The following is a 16,027-nucleotide window of genomic DNA, read 5'->3' as shown; positions in this document are numbered from 1 at the left end:
GACTTTAAAATAAAGACTATTACAAGAGACAAAGAAGGACACTACATAATGATCAAGGGATTGATCCAAGAAGAAGATATAACAATTGTAAATATTTATGCACCCAACATAGGAGCACCTCAAAATTTAAGGCAAATACTAACAGCCATAAAAGGGGAAATCTACAGTAACAAAATCATCGTAGAGGACTTTAACACCCCACTTTCACCAACTGACAGATCATCAAAAATGAAAATAAATAAGGAAACACAAGCTTTAAATGATATGTTAGATAAGATGGACTTAATTGATATCTATAGGACATTCCATTGAAAAACAACAGAATACACATTTTTCTCAAGTGCTCATGAATATTCTCCAGGATAGATCATATCTTGGGTCACAAATCAAGCCTTGGTAAATATAAGAAAATTGAAATTGTATCAAGTACCTTTTCCGACCACTACGCTATGAGACTAGATATTAATTACAGGAAAAGACCTGTAAAAAATACAAACACATGAAGGCTAAAGAATACACTACTGAATAACGAAGTAATCACTGAAGAAATCAAGGAGGAAATCAAAAAATACCTAGAAGCAAATGACAATGGGGACACGAAGACCCAAAACGTATGGGATGTAGGAAAAGCAGTTATAAGAGGGAAGTTTATAGCAATACAATCCTACCTTAAGAAACAGGAAACATCTCGAATAGACTAACCTTGCACCTAAACCCATTAGAGAAAGAAGAACAAAAAACCCCAAAGTTAGCAGAAGGAAAGAAATCATAAAAATCAGATCAGAAATAAATGACAAAGAAATTAAGGAAACGATAGCAAAGATCAATAAAACTAAAAGCTGGTTCTCGAAATGGACAAATTCTTAGAAATACACAACCTGCCAAGACTGAATCAGGAAGAAATAGAAAATATGAACAGACCAATCACAAGCACTGAAATTGAAACTGTGATTAAAAATATTCCAACAAATAAAAGCCCAGTACCAGATGGCTTCACTGACGAATTCAATCAAATAGTTAGAGAAGAGATAACACCTATCCTTCTCAAACTCTTCCAGAATATAGGAGAGGGAAGAACACTCCCAAACTCATTCTACGAGGCCACCATCACCCTCATACCCAAAGCAGACAAAGAGGTCTCAAAGAAAGAAAACTACAGGCCAATATCACTGATGAATATAGATGGAAAAATCCTCAACAAAATACTAGCAAACAGAATCCAACAGCACATTAAAAGGATCATACACCATGATCAAGTGGGTTTTATTCCAGGAATGCAAGGATTATTCAATATACACAAATCAATCAACGTGATACACCATATCAACAAACTGAAGGAGAAAAACCATATGATCATCTCAATAGATGCAGAGAAAGCTTTTGACAAAATTCAACACCCATTTATGATAAAAACCCTGCAGAAAGTAGGCATAGAGGGAACTTTCCTCAACATAATAAAGGCCATATAAGAGAAACCCACAGCCAGCATTGTTCTCAATGGTGAAAAACTGAAACCATTTCCACTAAGATCAGGAACAAGACAAGGTTGCCCACTCTCACCACTCTTATTCAACATAGTTTTGGAAGTACTAGCCACAGCAATCAGAGAAGAAAAAGAAATAAAAGGAATCCAAATAGGAAAAGAAGAAGTAAAGCTGTCACTGTTTGCAGATGACATGATACTATACATAGAGAATACTAAAGATGCCACCAGAAAACTACTAGAGCTAATCAATGAATTTGGCAAAGTAGCAGGATACAAAATTAATGCACAGAAATCTCTGGCATTCTTATACACTAATGATGAAAAATCTGAGAGTGAAATTAAGAAAACACTCCCATTTACCATTGCAACAAAAAGAATTAAAGATGATACATATAGATGGAGAGATATACCATGTTCTTGGATTGGAAGAATTAACATTGTGAAAATGATGCTACTACCCAAAGCAATCTACAGATTCAATGCAATCCCTATCAAACTACCACTGGCATTTTTCACAGAACTAGAACAAAAAATTTCACAATTTGTATAGAAACACAAAAGACCCCGAATAGCCAAAGCAATTTGAGAAAGAAAAATGGAGTTGAAGGAATCAGGCTCTCTGACTTCAGACTATACTACAAAGCTATAGTAATCAAGACAGTATGGTACTGGCACAAAAACAGAAATATAGATCAATGAACAGGATAGACAGCCCAGAGGTAAACCCACGCACATATGGTTACCTTATCTTTGATAAAGGAGGCAGGAATGCACGGTGGAGAAAGGACAGCCTCTTCAATAAGTGGTGCTGGGAAAACTAGACACGTACATGTCAAAGTATGAGATTAGAACATTCCCTAACACCATTCACAAAAATAAACTCAAAATGGATTAAAGATCTAAATGTAAGGCCAGAGATTATAAAACTCTTAGAGGAAAACATAGGCAGAACACTCCATGACACAAATCACAGCAATACCCTTTTTGACCCACCTCCTAGAGAAATGGAAATAAAAACAAATATAAACAAATGGGATCTAACGAAACTTAAAAGCTTTTGCACAGCAAAGGAACCCATAAACAAGACCAAAAGACAACCCTCAGAATGGGAGAAAATATTTGCAAATGAAGCAATGGACAAAGGATTAATTTCCAAAATTTACAAGCAGCTCATGCAGCTCAATAACAAAAAACCAAACCACCCAATCCAAAAATGGGCAGAAGACCGAAATAGACATTTCTCCAAAGAAGATATACTGATTGCCAACAAACACATGAAAGAATACTCAACACCATTAATCATTAGAGAAATGCAAATCAAAACTACAATGAGATATCATCTCACACCGGTCAGAATGGCCATGATCAAAAAATCCAGAAACAATAAATGCTCGAGAGGGTGCGGAGAAAAGGGAACACTCTAGCACTGCTGGTGGGAATGTGAATTGGTACAGCCAGTATGGAGAACAGTATCGAGGTTCCTTAAAAAACTACAAGTAGAACTACCATATGACCCAGCAATCCCACTACTGGGCATATACCCTGAGAAAACCATAATTCAAAAAGAGTCATGTACCAAAATGTTCATTGCAGCTTGATTTACAATAGCCAGGAGATGGAAGCAACCTAAGTGTCAGTGATCGGATGAATGGATAAAGAAGATATGGCACATATATACAATGGAATATTACTCAGCCATAAAAAGAAATGAAATTGAGTTATTTGTAGTGAGGTGGATGGACCTAGAGTCTGCCATACAGAGTGAAGTAAGTCAGAAAGAGAAAGACAAATACCATATGCTAACACATATATAAGTAATCTAAGAAAAAATGTCATGAAGAACCTAGGGGTAAGATGGGAATAAAGACACAGACCTACTGGAGAATGGCCTTGAGGATATGGGGAGGGGGAAGGGTAATCTGTGACAAAGTGAGAGAGTGGCATCGACATATATACACTACCAAACGTAAAATAGATAGCTAGTGGGAAGCAGCCGCATAACACAGGGAGATCAGCTCGGTCCTTTGGGACCACCTAGAGGGGTGGGATAGGGAGGGTGGGAGGGAGGGAGATGCAAGAGGGAAGAGACATGCGAACATGTGTATATGTATAACTGATTCACTTTGTTATAATGCAGAAACTAACACACCATTGTAAAGCAATTATATTCCAATAAAGATGTTAAAAAAACACAAAAAAAACAAGAAAAAACATTAACTTGTAAATAATAAGTCATTCCAGTCACCAAGACCTGACAAGAGCCCATGCCTTCACTTCAGGTCTCAATTTAGACCCAAAGGTTTGCTCTTCTGCCATCTCCACTTTGCTGCCAGAGTGGCCTCTGTAAAACACATATCTGATAATAATACTCTTAATAGCTTCACATAATTTTTTTTTAAATGAGAGAGTCCAAAACCCTTCATACTTTTATACATGACTTTTTGTTTTTCCACAGAAAACATCTTAAATGAATTTTTTTTCCTTTTAAATCTTTATTGGAGTATAATTGCTTTACAATGGTGTTAGTTTTTGCTTTATAACAAAGTGAATCAGCTATACATATACATATATCCCCATATCTCTTCCCTCTTGCATCTCCCTCCCTCCCACCCTCCCTATCCCACCCCTCTAGGGGGTCACAAAGCACCGAGCTGATCTCCCTGTGCTATGTAGCTGCTTCCCACTAGCTATCGGTTTTACATTTGGTAGTGTATATATGCCCATGACACTCTCTCACTTCGTCCCAGGTTACCCTTCCCCCTCCCTGTGTCCTCAAGTCCATTCTCTAGTAGGTCTGCTTCTTTATTCCCATCCTGCCCCTAGATTCTTCATGACCATTTTTTGTTAGAGTCCATATATATGTGTTAGTATACGGTATTTGTTTTTCTCTTTCTGACTTACTTCACTCTGTATGACAGACTCTAGGTCCATCCACCTCACTAGAAATAACTCAATTTCATTTCTTTTTATGGCTGAGTAATATTCCATTGTATATATGTGCCAGATCTTTATCCATTCATCTGCTGATAGACACTTAGGTTGCTTCCATGTCCTGGCTATTGTAAACAGAGTTGCAATGCACATTGTGGCACATGACTCTGCCACTCCGCGGCATGTGGGATCTTCCCGGACCGGGGCACGAACCTGTGTCCCCTGCATCGGCAGGCAGACTCTCAACCACTGCGCCACCAGCGAAGCCCACATGACTCTTTTTGAAGTATGGTTTTCTTAGGGTATATGCCCAGTAGTGGGATTGCTGGGTCATATGGTAGTTCTATTTTTAGTTTTTTAAGGAACCCCCATACTGTTCTCTATAGTGGCTGTATTTATCAATTTACCTTCCCACCAACAGTGCAAGAGGGTTCCCTTTTCTCCACACCCTCTCCAGAATTTATTGTTTGTAGATTTTTTTACACATGACTTCTTATAATTGAAATTCCCAACAATCTCTTCAGGTTTTATTTCTTGCCATTTCCTACTTCTGTTTAGAGATCACCACATGTTTCCTGAATGGAATTATAGGCAGCATCTCATTTCTGAAAATTTTTCTGAAATTCAGCATCTGAAAGTATGAGAGGTATCTGCTACAGAAGAACTACCATAGAGCCTTCCCTGGGAAGTGTCTCCTTTCCAGGCCTCTGCCTCTCTGCCACAGGGCTTGGAAAGATGGTTGGAAAGCCCCTGCTCTTTAAACTTCTGAACTAGCCTTTGACAGACACCTGGAGCAGATGTTGTGAAGGCTGCTGGGGGTTGGGGAGTGGGGAGTCTCTATCCTCACTATCTTCCCCAGCCTCAGCAGCAGAGACCACCATGGGGGTGAGGCCTTGGCTGTTCTCCTCTACAAACTCAGGTGACCCTGGTAAAGCTCGCCACATGACTAACTGTCTAGTAGAGGCAGGAGATGGGAGGGTGATTGGGCCAGGCCCTGGGAACTGATGTTCACTGGTGATGCTGACCCTGACTGGCAAGTGAGCCCCTCTTCTTGGAAAAGAAAGGGAAAGGGACAGGAGACAGTTGAAGATCCTCTGAGTTGGGCTGATGCAGCTCTGCTAAGCTCAGCATAAGCACTTTTAAGAACCTTCAGGACCCCCTTCCATGGCTTAGCCTTTTCTCTTACTGGCAGTGCTCCCATACCAGAAATTAAAATTACTGTTCCACAGAATATCTCCAAAATATTAGGCATATAAGGCACATAGTTCAATGAAATGGAAAATATGAATTTTGTGAAACTGAGTATCTGAAACTAGAGAATACCCTGTACTTGTAGTTTCTAGAAAATATTAAGCTTTCTCCTGTTTCTGTACACACGCTATTTCCTCTGTCTGGGATGCTGTCTTCCTCTGCTTATTCCATCTAACTCCAATCAGTTCCTCACTGCCCAGTTTTGGGAAGCCTTCTATAATAAGGAGTTATTACTTTAAAACATAATTAGATGAATGGCTCTTTAAAATACTGAGCTCCTCTACTGCAGTGATATATTTTTCAACAATCTAGGGATTAAGTAAAATAAGGTGGCCTATAGACATTAGTAGAATAGATATTAAAAAAGTACAAAACTCTAACCCCTCTTGTAATTCTTCTGCAGTTGAACTGAAAATGGCACTCTCAGTTTGCATAAGAATGTAAGACCACTTTGGTACAAACATTTGCAAGACGAAAAGCAGTAATATTATATTTAGCCTGTTTAGATTTCTGAAGTTTATTTTTATAATTTATAGCAAGCCATCACACACATACATTATACACTTATATAATATGAAAGATGAAAAAGTTAACAGAGTTATAACTGTGTAAACATTAGTACGTGTTAACTGCCAAGAATTTATACGTTCATTTACTTGTGGTTTTTCTATAATACAATGCAAAAAATTGTATAGCATATATGAGTAAGGATAATATACTTTCTTGCTGAATTTGATTACATGGGCCAAGATTTGAGGGATTTATTGTTTTGAGGGATAAATTACTATCTTAAATTTCAAACGTTTATTATTTTACACTAAAGTTCTGTGACGATATCTAACTGACATAGTCACAAATCAATTTCACGATGATAAAAATTAAAAATCAGGAAGAACTAAATATTTAGGTCCCACAAAGTTAAACATTTATATAAATACTAATCAATTTAAATAAAATAAAGATTTCCTTTGCTTTCAAAATGAATGAACTAGAAAATGCTAATAAATTCTCTCAATGAAATAATTTTTATTCCTTATTTGATAAGACTAATCAGCATGCATTTATCATATAAAAATGAAAATCAAACAAAGGAAAGGGGAATAAGAAGCTTAAAAAATTAAATTCTGACCCTCATCTGGGCTACTGGCAATGACTTTATGATTCACTGATAATTATAAAAATGAGCAGTACATTTTTAACCTCTGTGAAGGCTGGAAAGTTTATTATCTACTGGCAAGTTGGTTGTAATGTACAACATCATTTCAAAAAATTTTGTTCTATGATGAAATTACCATAGAATTCACATAATGATCAATGTTAATTGCCAAGGAGTAACAGGTTTCCACAAAAACTGGTAACTATGCAATTTAGATGCACATGGAGAAAAATGCCAGTTACTCTATATGTATCAAGTGAAAAGCAGGGGAATAAAGGACTGATTTGTATTATCAGCTACTTAATAATATGTCATGCTCAAGATATGCGGAGCTTTGAGTATCAATCACTATAAATTAAGTACCCCTACACAGTTTAAAATAAATTTTCAAAGTTTACCTTCCGAAAATGATAGAATCATCTATTTCACTGTCAAGAACACTGTCACAGGAATGGATAATGTATTCCTTTTTAAAATATAGGACAAAATAGGGATGATATTCTAGAGTGGATTGACTTGAAATGTGAACAAAATGCCAGGTTGATTTTATTTACTCATTGTAATGATCAGAGCTCTAGAATGAGAATAAAAGTCCTTGAGTTTCAGAGATACACGTTTTCCCCTTTACCTCTTTGTGTTACTTCAGACCTAAATGGATAAGTTCAGAAGAGCTTTTCTCAAAAGTCTTTTGAGTTCAAGAGGGAGTAAAAATGATATTTCAAATAAAAGTATAAGTGACAGCAAATACTGTTCTTATTATGGGACTGCTGTACTTAACTGGAAAGCAAGGGAAAGGCTCTCCTGATTTATATCTTTGAAATTGTGTTCTAAGAAGTGAGCTACAGTGAGATTTCAGAGCCCCAGACTCCTGTTACATAAGTACTATCCTAACCACTTGTAAATCATCTGTTCTTGTATGTCATTCATCCAATCACCCAGCGCTGTTACCCCCTGCAAAATATCTCTTGAGTCTCCACTGCCACTGTCATTATTTTTTTACCTAGGCTACAGATTTCTTTTATCTGATCTCCCTTTACTGCCCTTTGTCCTGCTCTAATCAATTCTCCTAAGCCGCCAGAGTGATCTTTTAGAAACAAAATTCTGATTAAATCATTCTTATCTTATCATTCTTTAAAGGCTTCTCAGTATTCTGATGCTGTCTAAAATTCTCACGGTTTATGAGGGTCCCAGTGTGGTCTGTCACTGGCCTGCCATCCAGTCTATCTTTGTGCTCATGCTTAAGGCCTGTACACATGATGTCCACTCTTCCTGGAATGCTCTTCCCCCACTCTTTGCAAACCTAAAATGAAAAGCCTTCTTTTTTGTCTTTAAGGCTTCTTGAAACGCACTTCTTGGCTGTGGAAAATAAGGTTTGAGTAAGGGATCTTGCCACTGTGGGGGCTTGGCAGGTCCTCGGCCAAAAGCCCAGGCATCAAGATAAAAAGGTCATGAGGAACTCAATGAATATGTCCCATAAGTGGTCAACTTCCACCATCCTCCTATCCAGATGTCAAATTCAGTACTGGGTATTTAAGTGCTAGCAAAAGACATGTACAATTATTTGGAGATAAAGGTACATGATAAGGTTATGTGGGCTTTTTATTTCAAATCTCATTTTCCCTTCCCACTAATTTAATTACATTTATCTTTATCATAAGTCTGTGGATATTATTCAACAGATATAGCATATTTTCTTCCATAGTTTTATTAATATTAACCTCGAGGCCTATTAGCCTGTACCATCAGGCCAAAAAAAATGAAAATATGTTATTTTAAAGGAAATCAGTAAGTTTTAGAAAACAAAATTCAACAAAAGTAAAAGTCTCATTCACAGTATAACACTATATTCATTGTCACGTTGCTAAGAATTATTAGAAACAAACACATTATCAGTCAGCAGGATGCCAAATACTGAAAAAAAAAAGGGGGGGGTAATAGGGTTTCTGCACGTTTCTAAGGTCAAATAAGAGTTTTATGATTGAATCTAATTGTCTCATAGTGCTAATGCCAATGACATGTGCTCAATCACACAAGGTTGGCAAAAGGAGAAGAAAAGTGTAGTGAATGCAGAATTATTTTTTATTGTAAATGAACTTTGAAGAGACTAATTATAATTAGTTAGGCATATACAGTTTCTCAAAACTAGTGTCACCACCATAGGGAGGTCTATAGATGAAGGAACGGTTTGTCAACTTAGATATTTGGAAACTTCATTTAGAGAGGGAAATATGAAAATATACTCTATAGAAAAAGAGCCACATTGATTATTTTTGTACTCTTGTTTTAATAATGTTCAAGAAGAAAAAAAAAAGGAAAGAAAGAAAGCTGGCAGTTACGCAGTTAAAAAATACTGAAGCGGGCTTCCCTGGTGGTGCAGTGGTTAAGAATCCACCTGCCAATGCAGGGGTCACGGGTTTGAGCGCTGGTCCAGGAAGAACCCACATGCCGCGGAGCAACTAAGCCCGTGCGCCATGACTACTGAGCCTGTGCTCTAGAGCCCACAAGCCACAACTACTGAAGCCCGTGCGCCTAGAGCCCATGCTCTGCAACAAGAGAAGCCACCGCAGTGAGAAGCCCGTGCATCGCAACGAAGAGTAGCCCGCGCTCGCTGCAAGTAGAGAATGCCCGTGCACAGCAACGAAGACCCAGCATAGCCAAAAATAAATAAATAAAATAAATAAATTAAAAAAAAAATACTGAAGCGTATGGCAGTGGTTCTTAATGAAAGATGTACTGGAATCACCTACTCTCCACTGTCCTGGTGAGGCAGATCTGTGGGAGTGAGGGACGGGTAGCTTTAAGTACCTCCTCAGATGATTCTAGGTAAGACTCTCAAATGAAAAATATTAATAGCAAAAAGAGCAGTGAATTAGAGGCAAAGTCCCTTTAGTCAATTTCTCCTTCAATTACCCCAACTCATTTCCATGATCTATTCTACCTGGTTGCTCATAGTTAATCAATTACTTATTTTAAATTCCTGTTGATTTTTCTCTCTTAGATATATCTTGAATCTGTCTACCTATTTATCTTGAGTATCACCTTCATAGTCCAGGCAATTATCAATCTCTCTCATAGACAATTTTAATAATCAGTCTGCCTATATCAACATGTGCTCTCTGTGCCCCAGAGAGAAAGTTCAGAATAAAAATCTGGTCAAGTCACGACTTAAAACTGCTTAAAATTAAAACACTACTTAATACTGCTTAAAACTCCTCTTCTTCAAAAGATGGGAGAGATTTCTACCCATCATCACAATTTCATCTCCTATTATAGGTTTTATGGATGATAACAATGGCTATAATATTTATTGAGTGCTTATTATGTGCTGAGCACTGTTTTAGGTGCTTTCCATATATTAATTCATCCTTACTATAATCCTATGAATAGGTGCTCCAAAATATTTTTTAAATGCATGCATGCATGAATGAATGAATTAGTGGCAATGTGATGAAAGCCCTAGGACAAGAGTACCCTGCAATTCTACAGCTGTATATTTTAAGATATATGTTTACTTTGAAGGGTTTGAATATAATGAGATCATACTTACAAATAATAAAAAGTCAAAGATTCGAGGGAAGTGTTGCATAGGAAACGTCTGAATCCTCAAAGCTTGGATAGCTCTCATAAGAAAATATGTTTATTAGTAATTTGAGAGCATGGAGCTTAAGTCTATATTAGGAGTATGCATGTGTATTCTTATACGTATATACGATTCAGATGATACCCCCACTAGAGTTATTTCTCCTAGCCTTAGTTGGCACCCTGTGACTGTACACAGTTTTAGCTGCAAGAAAGTGGATCTGAAAGATGTTCTTTAATACATTTGGTTCACAAAACCTAACCAGGACTTGGAACGAAATATCATCAATTAAAAAATTAAAAATTCTAAAAAGGGTAAGTTCTTATTAGAAATTATTTAGGGTAGTCAATGTCTTGGGTCCAAAGTCATTAGTGAGCCCCAACCTACAATATTTTTGGTTCTAACCTACCTGGTGATGCCACACAAGCAATAGTTATTGAATTAAAATAAAGAACAACCATTGTTCCTGAACCATCCACTTTCTTAAATCTTCTACTCTAGTCAGAATGCATTAATACTAGTCACTGAAGAATATAGAGTTCTACAGGTGGAGGTGCTGAATAGAGGGGCCTATGTATTTAAGTTTTATTAAGTGAAAGTATATTAATTTCCAAAATGGAGAAGAATTTACACTCCCACCAATAGTATACAATGTTCTTAAGATATGGGGAGGGGGAAGGGTAAGCTGGGACAAAGTGAGAGAGTGGCATGGATATATATACACTACCAAATGTAAAACCGATAGCTAGTGGGAAGCAGCCACATAGCACTGGGAGATCAGCTCGGTGCTTTGTGACCACCTAGAGGGGTGGGATAGGGAGGGTGGGAGGGAGGGAGACGCAAGAGGGAAGAGATATGGGGGGATATATGTATATGTATAGCTGATTCATTTTGTTATAAAGCAGAAACTAACACACCATTGCAAAGCAATTATACTCCAATAAAGATGTTAAACAAAAAAAAAGATTGGGCTTCCCTGGTGGAGCAGTGGTTAAGAATCCGCCTGCCAATGCAGGGGACACGGGTTCGAGCCCTGGTCCGGGAAGATCCCACATGCTGCAGAGCAACTAAGCCCAGGAGCTACAACTACTGAGCCTGCGCTCTAGGGCCCGCAAGCCACAGCTACTGAGCCCATGCACCACAACTACTGAAGCCTCCGTGCCTAGAGCCCGTGCTCCACAAGAGAAGCCATCGCAATGAGAAGCCCATCGACACAACTAGAGAAAGCCCGCGTGCAGCAAGGAAGACCCAATGGAGCCAAAAATAAACAAATAAAATAAATAAAATTTTAAAAAAAGATAGATACTAAACCATCTCTCCTTTGTTATAAGGCAGAAACTAACACACCATTGTAAAGCAATTATACTCCAATAAAGATGTTAAAAAAAAAAAGATAGATACTAAATCATCTCTCCCTTTAAATCTGTTTTCTTTGTTCAATTTTCCTATATGGATCATTCCAAGAGGAAAACATACAGCCTATACTTACAGCATGAACATTATTCATCCTAAGGTCAGGCAAACATGACTGTTTCATGTTTATCTCCTTTTTAATTTTTATTTTTCTTCCAGTCTTATTGAGATATAACTGACATAAAGCACTGTATAGTTTAAGGTTTACAGTATAATGATTTGACTTATATACATCATGAAACGAGTATCACAGTAAGTTTAGTGAACATCCATCATCTCATAGATACAAAATTAAAGAAATAAAATAAATCTTTTTCCTGTGATGAGAACTCAGGATTTACTCTCTTAACAACTTTCATATATGTTGTATATTGTATGTTTCATGTTTATTGTAAAGAAATGGGAAATGTGTATAGATAGTTTTAACAACAACAAAATCAGTAAGGAGACTGCAGATATATTTTATAAAATCACTCAGACTATAAATACATGTTATCAAATTCTCACAAAGCCTAATACGTTACTCTGAAAGAAAGCACACAAGAAATAAGTGTTTTGCATACTTAGTGACTCCCAAAGGACATCTAAAATTTGGTTCTGTTTTCAAAAATTGCTGCCCATTTTTGTGATAAGAATAAAATTAGGTTGTACCACTTCTCTCACTCCACTACAACTTTATATTATATTGGTAGGTGATAGTATCTTATTGTCACTTACCTATATTGGTAGGTAGATGATAATAACTTAGATGGATCAGGAGGATTAATAGACTGATGATCATAAATTGCTGTGCAATGAACTATATTATGGCAATAAATATTTTAATTTAAATTTTAAAAGTCGATGTCAGGAAAACTATTTCATTATGGAAATCATTAAAAAGTTAGTTATTCCTTTCCTATATCAGAACTTCATAAAAATTTTTTTTCATATTCTTTGGCTGACTTTCTGCCTTTAGTTGACCTGATAGTGAATCAATCTTATTCTGAATCTAAATTGCTGCATCTAAATCAGACATCAGATCTAAGTTGCTCAAACAATAGTAATTTTTTAATAATTTGTTAGAGGTAACTGGTAAAAAAACATTTAACTTAAAATATCTGTCAAGAAAAACAAAATTAGAGCATGCAGAATTCTAGCAATGGTCTGTCATCTTTCTAGCAGTTGAGGTGACATGTCCAAAGAAAGTAAAGATCATGATATCCAGAAATAGTCTACACTAAGGGTAACTTCTTTTAGGACACCTTTCAATCTCCTTTAGAACATAAAGCCTGTTAAAAAAAAAAACAGTAAAGCTATAAACATATAAACTATTCATTTCCAAAGGCAAGTGGATATCACAATTTGCAACAAGAAAGACATAATAATATATGTCTTCCTCATTGTTGTAATGAGAAGGCACCATAAATTCTGTTCAATGAGAAGCTCCTAGTGATTCCAAGTGGAATTTAGTATATCAATGTAATGTTTTAATTTCACATAGGAGTATCTGACTTAATAAATCATTTACCCATTGATTTGAGACTTATGTCTGGTTAGTTGTAGCTGAAGGAATATCATTTTTTGTCTTTAAAGCTATTCTATCCATATATTTTAAAGGGGTCACTAGCCTTTCCAGCCACTAAAATGAAGTAAAATCTTTGAAACTCTCCTGACAAATTTATTAATTGATCTGTTCAATCATGCAATCTTTAATTAATTCACTTGCTCATTCTTCAGTCCATCTGTCAGCCCATGTATGCATCCATCCATTTCTCCATCTATCAATCTATCACATAGGGTGTAAACTGTTAAACTTAATGAGCTCTTAAACCTGCAGCTGACCATTAAAATACTCTCTTCTACCAACTCTTTCCACTTTCTATTGCTCTGCAAGAAACCTAGTAGTGAGAGGAAACATTATTTTCTGCTTAAGTGAATGAGGCGATACCTGTGGAACACAGTGAAGATTAATTGCTAGAATATCCAGATGATAAACAACTGTATCAGACATGTACATCATGGAAAAGTTTAATTACTGATGAAAGTTCTTTATTTCATCTAGAATGTAGATGTCACCGAGTCATATATGATATAAAATAGTTTCACAGTATTCCTGCTTAGATTCTGTATCAATATATATACTTTCAACTTCCAGAGAAATATCACCAAAATTGTGTCTAATAACTCACTTTTCCTTAAGCATGCTGTTCTTTGTATATGCTCTTTCTCTTCCTGGTGGTCCCTCCCTAACACCTTTCCCATTTTCTTCCTTTCCACCATTAAGTCTGGATACCTAGAAAGCTCCTACTCACCTTTCCTATTTTAGGAAAGTTATAAGCAAAACAAAAATGTTACCAGAGTTAGTTAAGGAAGGGGACCATTATAAAATCTCACCTGTATCTTGTGCAAGAAGTGTTCTGATCTAAAGGAGCTATTGGATTAAAAGTGATGGGTGGAGAAACCTGGGCTGATAGCAGAAATCCCAAAGCAAGAATAATGAGTGCTACGGTGGTACCTAAAAAAAAAAAAAAAAAAAAAAAAGGAAAGAAAAAAAAAAGTTTTACATCAGAGAAGAACTGACAACATTCTTCCAAAGCGGACTGGGTTTGGCAAGACATATCTCTAAAAAAATACCTTGATCTATCTTCATTGGATTAAAAGAAAATGATTGTTATACATATATATTGTCATAAAAACTCACTAGCATATTCACTGTGAGAAATGACAAGAGTAAAATTCAAATCAAATACATTTGCTAGCCAAGCAGTAGGTTGGTCAATAACTTTCAAAACAAACACATCTTGGATTGCTGTCTCAAAATCAATTAATGTAACCAACATTATATAGAGTGCCTAACATGTTAGAAGTATGAAAGGCAACAGATTTACACCAAGTGTTTCTTTCATTACCAAGAAAACTGTTCTAATGTCATTCAATCAGCGAAGACCCAAATAGTAAACTAAAAAGTAACAAACTAAATATATCAAAAGCAGTTGAAAGAGTATTTCTCATTACAAAGGAGTGGCATTTTGTAAAGACTAAAAATGTCAGAAATGACATAACACATATATTCAGTTGTCTTTCCTGTTGGCACTTGGAAGTGGAATATTTGTCTTTGATTTTAAGGTACAGAATGTGATTATACGTATCACTTAAAAAGCTCATTTTTGAGTCCCGGATAGAAATACTGATAGTAAATAAGAAAGTTTTCAAATTTCTGACTATTGTTCCAGCCATTGTGAGGATTAAAAAAAGGGTCATGGGAGAAAGGAGAAAGAAAATATGGCTGCATTTGTTTGTGCAATTTATTTGAATGAGGCAACATGTTTAAAATATGGAATTCAGGGAGGTCATTTATGTAGCAGTAAAGTTTCTATTAGATAAATGGGAAAGTAATTTAAGAATGACCAAAAATATTTTTTAAATGGACCAAAGAACAACTTTGGAACGCACTGTGAAAGTGCAGTTGGATTACATAATAGGTTTGTGTTTAAGATAGAGGGGATGTGTCAAGTTAAGCACTGTGGTTAAGTCCTAGCTCTGCTGTTTCTTGACTCAGTGATTTTGGGCAGAGCAAACGACCTTCCAAAATTCAATTCTGTCTGCTGAAACTGGGGCTTAGTGAGAATACTCACCTTGCAGAATTGCAGTGAATTTTAAATATCACAATACATTTGAAAGATTTTTATAATGTTAAAAAATGTTAATTATTGTACTATAATTATCATTAGAAACAGCAGCAGCAGCATATTTTTAAAACTCTAGGGCTTCCCTGGTGGCGCAGTGGTTGAGAGTCCACCTGCCGATGCAGGGGACACGGGTTCGTGCCCCGGTCCGGGAAGATCCCACATGCCGCGGAGCAGCTAGGCCCGTGAGCCATGGCCGCTAAGCCTGCGCATCCGGAGCCTGTGCTCCACAATGGGAGAGGCCACAATAGTGAGAGGCCCGCGTACCGCAAAAAAAAAAAAAAAAAATAAAAATAAAAAAAAAAACAACAACTCTAGAAAAAAGTTGAAAAAGGGGGAGGAGGCTTGAAGAAAAGATCAGAAGCCATTTTACCACACCAGGCTGAAGAGGCATGAATCTAAAATCACAGTTCATTTTCCCCTTGTTGGCTTAAAATTCAAACCAGAACTAGGAATAGTTTGAGGTATTATTTTCTCAAAAAACTACCAAGCCCTGAATTGGGAAACAAAACAGAAGTCTGTCTCTTAGAAAGAGAAAAGAT

At 36.5% G+C, this 16,027-nt stretch overlaps 1 protein-coding gene across 1 annotated transcript in view; it reads right to left on the bottom strand.

The window, feature by feature from the left end:
• SLC2A13 (solute carrier family 2 member 13) overlaps positions 1 to 16,027 on the bottom strand; it is a 473,922-nt gene that overhangs the window by 112,451 nt on the left and 345,444 nt on the right. The window contains exon 6 of the mRNA XM_024122830.3: positions 14,194 to 14,314. Within this exon, the coding sequence (XP_023978598.1) occupies positions 14,194 to 14,314 (121 nt within the window). The remainder of the gene's footprint in view (positions 1 to 14,193; positions 14,315 to 16,027) is intronic.

This window comes from Physeter macrocephalus, chromosome 6 (assembly GCF_002837175.3).
Source record: "Physeter macrocephalus isolate SW-GA chromosome 6, ASM283717v5, whole genome shotgun sequence".
In the NCBI taxonomy this organism is placed as follows: Eukaryota; Metazoa; Chordata; class Mammalia; order Artiodactyla; family Physeteridae; genus Physeter; species Physeter macrocephalus.
The sequence above is the reverse complement of the archived record's forward strand: the minus strand, read 5'-3'. Positions and strand labels throughout refer to the sequence as shown.